This window comes from Phoenix dactylifera, chromosome 9 (genome assembly GCF_009389715.1).
Source record: "Phoenix dactylifera cultivar Barhee BC4 chromosome 9, palm_55x_up_171113_PBpolish2nd_filt_p, whole genome shotgun sequence".
NCBI classification, from domain to species: domain Eukaryota; kingdom Viridiplantae; phylum Streptophyta; class Magnoliopsida; order Arecales; family Arecaceae; genus Phoenix; species Phoenix dactylifera.
Window position 1 is genome coordinate 2,170,677 of NC_052400.1, and position 10,176 is coordinate 2,180,852.

The 10,176-nt window shown below is 36.1% G+C and overlaps 1 protein-coding gene and 1 non-coding gene across 2 annotated transcripts; both read left to right on the top strand.

Moving 5' to 3' along the window:
* The first annotated feature begins 199 nt into the window (after positions 1 to 199).
* On the top strand, positions 200 to 9,297 carry LOC103713129 (proteasome subunit beta type-6). The gene is made up of 8 exons (XM_008799945.3): positions 200 to 461; positions 782 to 858; positions 3,605 to 3,660; positions 3,898 to 3,970; positions 4,411 to 4,522; positions 7,069 to 7,142; positions 7,991 to 8,065; positions 8,793 to 9,297. Exons 1-8 carry the CDS (start codon positions 359 to 361, stop codon positions 8,922 to 8,924), a joined length of 702 nt encoding a protein of 233 aa, XP_008798167.1. The 5' UTR covers positions 200 to 358; the 3' UTR covers positions 8,925 to 9,297.
* Positions 1,245 to 1,347, top strand: LOC113463104. The gene has a single exon (XR_003386820.1). It is a non-coding gene; the product is annotated as a small nucleolar RNA snoR103 (small nucleolar RNA).
* Positions 9,298 to 10,176: the final 879 nt, after the last annotated feature.

Sequence of the window (10,176 nt, forward strand, 5' to 3'; positions counted from 1 at the left end):
ATATATATTAAAATTTTATAGTGTTTTAGAAATATAGTTATCAAATAGTAAATAACCTTTTATAAAAATTTTACCCATGGAAGCCCTAATAACAATACCGTTTTACTTTACTAGTAGTACTCGGGGCTACATGGTATATACTGGACGGGATTGTTACTTTCCCCTCTGTTTCGCCTTTTAAGTTTCGAGCCAAATCGAACCGTGTAGGCACGTGACCGACCTGCTGCATTTTTACTTGGAGGAGGGGCTTGCTCCGTGTATTAACCGGAGCTGGGTGGCCATTTTCTTTGCGTTGCCCTCACCGGAGTAGTCTAGGGTTAGGGTTTGCTCTTCTCGCTCTCCTCCGATCGAAGCGGCCATGGATACCGATCTCAACGCGCCCCACTCCATGGGAACGACCATCATCGGGGTAACCTACGACGGCGGCGTCGTCCTTGGAGCCGATTCCAGGACGAGCACAGGTCCGATCTTCGCCTCCTTCGTATCCCACTTCTTCCCCTATCTTATTTAGCTTTTCCTGGAAAGAAAATGTGCGTATTTTACTCGATCCAACTCAAAATCGAATAAGGAAGAAAATCTCTCTCTCTCTCCCCAACTTTATTATACAGTCAGCAATTCGCAGCAAAGAAACCTGAACCTTGTCACCTGTCAAACGTTTCATTCGATTCACGATCGAAGTTGTGTAAACAAGGGTTTTTTTAATAAAAGATTAGTTTGAAGTACGATTATGCGTCATTCATCTGTTTTTTTTGTTTTTATTGATCGGTTTAAATTTTTGTAGGAATGTATGTTGCCAATCGGGCGTCGGACAAAATCACACAGCTGACAGATAACGTTTATGTCTGTCGTTCTGGATCGGTAATCATGTCCTTCTGCATTCTTGGCAATTTCTGTTGTTTCCCCTATTTCAACAATTTAACACCGCATTTGTATGTTTTATTACCATTTTTTTTGCATTATATGATCTATTTTTGGGGGTAATCTGGCACTTGCCGGCACGATGATTGCTTACAGTTGTAAACCGCTAAAGACAGGAGGTGAATCTTAGGCTTTCTTCATTAGTTTCAAACACCATCATATGTTTTTAAGCCCAATCACGTAATGAAAAGTTTGAGAGCTACTCTCCACATACTACTCCACCAGCCCTTTTCATTTTTCTTGTGACCATTTTTCCCCCTCCTTGCCATTTCTCCTCACAATAGGGTTACAAATTCTAGAGCACATGTCCTCATCCTTGGCTGGGTACATAAGCTGTGCACTTGCTGTAAATATGGACTAAAAACAATTGGTGGGTGTTAGGTTGGTCTCTATGAGTACCGAAGACTGATATGGGACCACTATACAGAAAATTAGCAACATAGAAGCTTAAATGAGGTGTTTTGGTCCATTGATTATTTATCTTGCTCATAATAACTCAGATCTTTATGATGGAAAGCTAATGTAATCCTCACAGAAACATTGATGGTGGACCGCTGCAGGGGAAGAGGGAAGGAGGAGGAAGAAGAGAAAGAGAGAAAGAAGAGAAGCAGAAAGAAGGCTAGGGTTTTTTTATTCAATCATTCAATGCCCTAATTCATGAGAGGGGTGGCCTTTATATAGGCCTTACATCAGGTCAATCAATTGACGACATACCAAACTTGGATCTTCAATCAATTGACTAAGTTAACCGATTGATTACATACCAAAATTGATTCAATCACTCAACCCAATTACATGACTTAACAGTTAACCCAATTGGCTTGTCTAATAACAAAACAACTGACCAAATTGACTTGATTAAACAAAAGCAAAATGCAGAAAATAAAAATGAAACAGACTCAAATGATGCGGGCTCGAGTGGACCCAATCCGAGGCCCGACTAAAACTGGTAGCTCAAGATCATCTCCTAGCCACAATGATGTCAATCCCTAGTGCGAAAGCGAACGAGTGGCTCTGATGACTCGATCGTCCGAACGAACGGCTCTAATGTCCCCATCAAACATGCTTGAAATCATTATTTTTGGTTGCTGTTGTGTATCGTGCTTTGTGCTGTTGGTTCCTAAACGATGTCGACTCCTCTATTGTCGATTTTTTGTTTAAAGAATTTCCCATCACATTTGATGCCATCTATTCATAATTTCTTTCTCCTTTTTTTACATCCTTAAACTTTATTGGAGGCCTACTGCTCATAACATTTCTGAAATGTCATAACTATCTCATTATATTCTCTTGTTTGCTATCGGTGCCACTCTTAATTATGCTTGGGTTTGACATATCTAACTCCTCAAGGTTTACAGGACATTCGCTGGACATTCACTTTAACATCATCATCCATGCTATGCTCCTCTGGTGCTTATAGTCCTTATTCACTATAGAATATCCTAATCCATACAATAATTATGGTGGTGCAACTTTCTCAGAATTATCTTCTAAATCTAGCTGGTATCTGATCATCACATGACTCTTTATAGGTGCATCCACACTTCATCCATCATGGTTGATTCTAATTAGGTCATCCATTTAGGTCTCACGTCGTTCTGTTAATAGATATAAGTTGGAGAAGGCAATTTGACTAACAAGTGTCTTATCCCCCTAAATTTGTCTACATTCTGAGGGCGTGTTTGGTGTTGTTAAAAAAGAAAACTGTTTTTGTAACATTTAAAGTAAAAAATTACTTACTAAAGAAATTTTGTTTGGTAGCATTAACTAAGAAGTGCTTCTACAAGAAGAAAATTCAATAAAGCCATTTTAGGAGAAGCTAGAAAACCTAGCTTTTGGCTTCTTTTGTCAGAACTTCTTAAAAAACAGGAGTGACACCAAACCCACCTTGAACTCATCTTATAATCCCTATAATCCCTATAAAGTTGCATTGCATGAGCTTTATCATGGTCCTATTAACTTTCTTACTATATGAACTTTAAAATTTTAACCAAAATTTCGCCTTTCCTTGATTTCATCAATAAACGTTGCAATATTTGCTGGTAACATGCATTAATAGATCTTATCATGGATATCATTAGTATGTGCATCTATCACAAACAGGAAAAGTTAACACTAACTACCACCAAGGAGCTTGCTAATCCACATAAGTTCTTCCTACACTTTTGATTCTCAAGATTCATGCCCTTTTAGTTTGTATTTCCTCGTCATTACCAAGATGTGCCTTTGTATCCTTTTGTAAACTTATTTATTATTCACATTAAATTGACTAGGATCATCCACCTCTAGTTACCAATTACTCTCTTTATCTCTCTTGTTAAAGAAGCATGATGATATATTGGACATGTAAGCATTCACATCCAGCAGTAGTAGAACACTAGTGCGAGAATGGGGTATTCAGAACACCCTTGTTATTTTTATTGGAACGAGGTTGTCATTATGCGTTAACGTTCGTTCATCAAATAATTGATGGCAACTATATTCCTTTCTAATGCATATATTTTTGCGTGCTCATATATAACTAATATTATTTCCTCATGTTTTTTTTTACCCTTTTGCTAACACTGATCAAGAATGTAGATACTAAATATCCTAGTGAAATAATTATTTTGCTCCAATATTCATGGTTTCGTAGCTTTTATGGTGCAACCTAGCGTTTCTCTACAAGTTTGTGGTTCTTTTGCAGGCTGCTGATTCTCAGATTGTCTCTGATTATGTCCGTTACTTCCTTCATCAACATACGTGAGTTAAAACTACTAAATTTATTATAGTTTATCATTTATTAGAAAAATCCAACTATTTGAGTTGTGAAGCTTGAGTTAAAGCGCAACTCTAATCAATCAGAATGTTTTTTTTAAACTCAAGGAAAACATGAAGTATTTAGTGATTGTAGATGTTTACTTAGCTGGATAGATATGGTTGCCAGGGGGCATTACAACTGTGGTACTGATCTTCATGAAAACTTCTTTTTGGATGCAGAATTCAACTTGGGCAGCCTGCTACTGTCAAAGTGGTTGCTAACTTAGTTCGATTATTGTCATACCAAAACAAGGTAGTTCTCCATGGCATTTATTTATCTTTAGAACTTTCAGTTCAGAGGCATTATTTGTTTCTCATAATAAACTGTGAGAGAATTGATGGAATACCATTTAGTTTTGCATTGTCAAAGTCCTTTTACAGGATAAAATGGGTACTTCTTGTTATTTATATATGAAGATTGTCTTTTCCTGGTGATTATGATGAGCTGGCTGGCAACCAAAATAGACATAATGGTTTTTGTCTAACAATTGTACTGCTTCTCGTGCATTGTAAATCTTGCTGGACATTGCGCAATGTGATATCTGCTGCAAATTCTTTTTCCACCCATTCGACTGTATACTCATATCATGATATCCTAAACTGCTTCTAGAAATCTGCATATGGTTCACTTTTTGCCCTTTGTCTATTATTCTATTTTGTTTCATGATTTTATTTTTATCGTGAATTGTTTAGAACATGCTACAAATGGGCCTGATTGTTGGTGGATGGGATAAATATGAAGGAGCTCAAATATACTCTGTGCCTCTTGGAGGGACGATACTGAGGCGACCTTTTGCAATTGGAGGTGTGTATCATGCTCTAAGTTAAAGGACCTTTTATACATGATTGAAATGCATCTAATTTCTATGGAAATCACTTATTCTGATATCCTCACTATAGACATGCAGAAACATGCCCCAGCTCACAGTAATTTTGAATATTACTTTATGGCATTTCATCATGCCCTTGCAGGTTCACGAATTTTCCCCTTCTTTCAGATTATCCTCCATCAACTGATCTCCAGGTAGTGATAGGGCATTCTTCCTTGGTGGTCAAGGGATTTTCTCCATTGTTTCAGTGAATTTAGGCCTTGCCCAAGGAAATGCTTGAATTGCCTGCAGCCTTTTCCCATATTTGACCACCCTGAAATGAATGAGTTGTTGCGGAAAAAAATCACTGTTTATCTTGTGCAGGCTTCTTTTTAGGTCAAATGCAATTCATACTTCTCAGGGTCGTATGTTCTTCAACCAAGACCTCTACGTCTGACAGAAAACTAGATTTTTTAAGTGATTTTCAGATTAGCCTTTGAACTCCCCTACACCATATCTACCATTAATCAGGATTGCATGGCATTAGTATGTCTTCACAGTGGCATTAACCCGTCTGATCTCTTTTCTTGCCTAAACTTCCAATCTGATAATTAGTTAATTCATATCCTTTTCTGCAATTTCTTACTTTTGAAACTTTAATAAATGGGTTTTTAAAGGTATATTAATGTTTGAATTTCTAGTTATACAAGACAACCATTTTAATTTCCCACTCTTGAAGTCTTGCTGTTCTTGTCCTTGGTCAGGTTTTTGGGTCATTATGCGTAGTAATCATAGAAATCTTATGAGGCTAGGTTTAGTTAGACATAATGCTAATAAGATCTTTTCCTCTCTAATTCTCATTAAGTTCATCATTGCTTTTCCTTACCATCATTGTTACGCAAAGCTTGTCTAGATGTCCTCATAACCTGCTAGCAATTTTCATTTGCTGATTCTTTTTCTTTCTTTTTCTTTCTACCATTTTGTTTTCTAGTACAAATTTAAAACTTATGGGTGTATTTCTGCATAAAGGTGTTTACTTTATAAAACAGACCTATTTGTGGCTCTTCACTAGTGTAAAATTGAATGGAGTTTTTTTTTTTTTTTGCACCTTTGTATACCAGATAACTATTGCAAAAAGAAACTATAATTCTAAGATTTCTCTCTGTCTCTCTCTCTACACATACTATGTACATATAATTGTCTACACAAATAGATATTGTTGGTTTTCAATCAATTACCTATTTTGCCTATGCATTGAATTTTAGATGATTAACAAATGAAGGTACATCACATGTCCTGCTTGTTCATATTAGAGCCAAAGACATACACATTGCATTGTGTCATTTAGACACATGATATACCCCACAATTGGAAGATTGTGTTATTGTCAGGAGATATGTGAGTAGCTTGTTAATATGGGTGCTGAAATATTATCTGTTTAACTTTTACTATGTTTTTAATTGCTTTCTGGGAAACATTTGTAGATTTTTTGATTATCAAATTTGATTTTTGCCTCATCTATACCAAACTAACATCCTACATTATAATAAATATTCTTGTCAATTGTCAATCAACTTGCCATGTAGGCATAAACACTCATATTTTTGTTGAAATCCTATCCAGAAACTAATTTTTATTGTCATTTTTGGGTGTAAACCAACAAAATAAAGACAATAAGCTCAAAATTGATTAGTGAGGATTTGAAGATGAAAAACAGCAATTGAAACTATAGTGAGATGATAGAATTTGAGTTCATTTAATTGTATTTATGAGCTGACCATGTGTCCTGCTGTATTGGCCTATACACCATGTATGGCCCAATATTGGGGCTCTACGGATACAAACTTGCTAGATGTGCACTCCCTTTATCATGCTGGCATGTGGCAACCATATTGGATGATATGTATTAAATGAGATAGAACTATATGGCTGAACAAATAAATCATTTAAATCATTGGTTCAAAATGAACATGGAACAGCAGGAAATTGCTTCCATAACCCAAACTTCCAGGTCCATGCCTTAATTATGTGTATGCATAAAAAGTTTATACCCTTGTGTCAGGTCATCTCTGTTGACAAAACCCTCCTCTCCCCTCCTTTATGAGATCACGATTTTCTATGACAATCTATACTTTATGCAAGGTGACAAACAGCCTTGTTCACACGTTAGACTGCATTCGCCATGTATCTGCTGACCATTATTTTCTCACGTATGAGATTCCAACCTTCTACTTCTATTATCACCTCATGCTAAAGTTTGTTATATGCTTATTCTCCTAATGGGGACCAAAAAATTATTAATTAATTGCACAATAGAGATAGGACCTTTGTGCACATGCATGGCAAACCCTTGATTCTAAATATATGATGCATTAAATGATTGCACAGGATATTCAGAAAACTTGTTGTTGCTTCTACTAGGAGAATAAGTTCATTAAGAGAAGAAAAGAGAAAAAAGTTTACTTGCATGGAGTGGATGAAGGTCAATGCATGGAATTTATCATATAATGGCTGTCAATGGTAACAATTTTGCATCTAACAGGATCTGGTTCCAGCTACTTGTATGGATTCTTTGATAAAGAATGGAAGGAAGGCATGAGTAAAGATGAAGCCGAGGTATGTAAAGTGGAAATCAAGTGACTAATGTTTCACCTGCCTCTTTTTTTTTACATCAGAATTTCTCTTCTAAACTGACTTGTATTTTTTGGTCAGATCTTGTAAACTAAATTGGTTCCATGATATTGTGTTTCCTGGGTTCTAGTTGTACAACAGAAACTATAAAGATGCCATGTTCTGGGCTACAACACGCTAACAGCTATAACATGCTAATAGCCAAAAGAAAGTCTAAGTGTATATGTGTGTGTATAAGGGTGTATAATATGCAAATTTGTCATTTTCATCCTATCATGGATGTTAAAAAATTTATAATTTCTGAAATTTCTAGCTCCCATTTCTCCTAGAAATGCATTGCAAAACAATCCTAGCATGAAACTGTGAAACAGTGTTCTTTTTTCATAAGGAAGTGGTCAATGCTAATAGTCAGTAATGTCTGATAAAAAAGTTTCATTTCCTCCCATAATGATTAATTATTTGATGATCTCTCTCTAAAAGAAGTCAGCAGATAAATATATGGTTCTGCATTGAACTTACATTACATTAATATTTCTAGCAATGGGACACTAAGTGATGCAGATATCCTGGTCTGACTCAATTCTGGTTGTCATGCTCTGTGTGATTATAAATATATACATTGATCTATAGGTCCTTTGTGACGAGGGCATCATTTCGCCCGATACACTTTTTTTTTTATTTGATTCGTTAGCAGACCAAGATGTTTATCTTTGTTGCCTTGTTTATGTGCTTATGCTAATATTAATTCATAAAGACATTCAGACAAGATTTTCCAGACCATTAATACCAGGAATTTGCCTGACATTTTTTGGCATCTTTCCTATGCAATGCAGAAGTTAGTGGTGGAAGCAGTCTCTCTCGCCATTGCACGCGATGGAGCGAGTGGAGGTGTTGTCCGCACTGTTACTGTGAGTATCTAAACTATATTCACCATACAAGATCATGTCATCAGCAGATTTCCCAGGAAACTGTTATTCAAAATTTATGCCTTATAGGAATCAGCTTTTCTTTTTCCATTTTTCATTTCTAAACAATTTACATGCTGTACCTTCACAAAGATTTGCCATCATTACCTTTCAATTTTTTATGTTAAAATGGATGCAGTTGATGAGTGTCGAGGTTCTTTTTTATTCAGACTTCAATTGCATACATTTTTTGCTTGTGGTTTCTACCCTTTGTTCAAGTAGTCTGTATGACCCCATGTTCTCCATGACTGTAAAATTTCATGGATGATAGGTTTCCCGGCTTCTGACACATGGTATATTTTGCTTTCCCCTGATGTTTGCTCAATTTGTTATGATATGTTCACTTTGGTGAACTTGATTAAAATTCTTGTCATGGACTTACTGGCCTATCATGTGGATTATGGCTGCATTAGTTAAATGAATGGATGTCAACCGTCATATCAAATGACATCTAGTAGAGCCATCAAATATCGACCTTGTGGTTCTGCAATGCACCTTTCTTCGATTTGATCTCTTATTCTAAAAAAGGCAATAAGCTCTTTGATTCTGCAACATCCATCAAAACAGTGCTTGCTTTCCTTCTTCAGCAAATTTTGAAATGCCCATCAGATTGCAATTGAGACCTCATTCCAATGTTGTATGATCTCACTGAGAATTGATGGTTTTGCAGATCAATGCTGATGGTGTTACGAGGAACTTCTATACTGGTGACTCTCTGCCATTGTGGCATGAAGAGCTGGAGCCCCAAAATTCCCTGCTCGATATCCTCTCCTCCAGCAGTGCTGAGCCAATGAGCACATGAGCACATGGATCTTCAGCACTGGTTTCATGCCCAGCATGACCTTTTCACATTGAATGCCATCTTCTATTACTTTGGAATGACTTTGTGCCCCACTTCTGGAGTTCGGTACTGGATTGCCCCTGGCTGAATTATTGATCATATTTCACTGCACAAGTGCTTGGAGCTTAGTGCTAATTAAGTCTTGGAAAATACTTTGATCAAGTGTGATGAGTATTGTGGATTTTATTCATCATAGTATAAAGCTATTGCCAGGAAAAGAACGTTCATTTGAAGCTATGAACTTACTGTTTTTCTTGTAATGAGATATTCATCAAAACTTTGAGTTCTTATCTGCAGTACTCCTAAAAGTAAACAGTTCCGGTTTTGATCTAAACTACCCCCTGCTAATTTGATTATTGAAAGTAAATCCCTAAATTTACACTAATTAGTATGAACAACAAGGTACTTTTGTGTCATTACTCTTATTATATAATCGAATTCTTTTGACAACTCGTTTGCCCTATAATGATTAGCATAAATAATGTGTTATTTATATCATGATATTTTTTATTATATAAGTAAAACAGACAATTATAATTTTTCTTAATTCCTGTTCATCAGGCTGGTTGCATATTCCTTTAATTTCTCCTCGTAAATTAATACTTTTATTTCATTTTATATTAAATTTATTTATAAACATCTATTAATCTCTGATTACATTTATCTATTTTAAAAAAAAGCATATACGTCTCTTTGAATGAGAAATTAAAGTTGCTTTTCAGTTATAAAGATAGCTACCTTTTCTCTCTGTAAACACCTTCCTCTACTGTTTCTGTATGTGATTTGTGTTTGATGTGTGTGCAATAATCCACATCAAATAACGATCGTTTGCGTTTAGCGCCTGTTCTTGAGTTTATTGTGGAGGGAGTTTGTCTTGTGTTAGTGCTAGAGGCATGCATGTTGGTTCTCGATGCTTTGAGTTTTAGAGATCGCCGACTTCACTTATGTTATAAGAAATCTTGCTGATTCATGGTTCTTCCCTGTTCCTTTCGTTTCTGTTCCTCCGTTCATTCTTTTCATTATTTTTTCCCCTCTCTGTCTCTCCCTTTTTGTTTCTTTCTTCCCTCGAGATCATCCACTCTTCTTGCAACCGCTTCATAATCTTAAGGAATTAGTGGTAATTGTGCACCGCATACAGAAAAATAGGTAACTCGTTACTGGATATGCAAGAGGTTTGGTGGAGCTAGGATGAATCATTCAACCCTTTTGTACC

Bases quoted from the DNA above. Each gene is read 5' to 3' on its own strand.
- LOC103713129 (XM_008799945.3), top strand. From the start codon at position 359: ATGGATACCGATCTCAACGCGCCCCACTCCATGGGAACGACCATCATC. The intron at 3,661-3,897 runs GTGAGTTAAAAC...TTTTGGATGCAG, and splicing joins TACTTCCTTCATCAACATAC to AATTCAACTTGGGCAGCCTG. The intron at 4,523-7,068 runs GTGTGTATCATG...TGCATCTAACAG, and splicing joins GCGACCTTTTGCAATTGGAG to GATCTGGTTCCAGCTACTTG.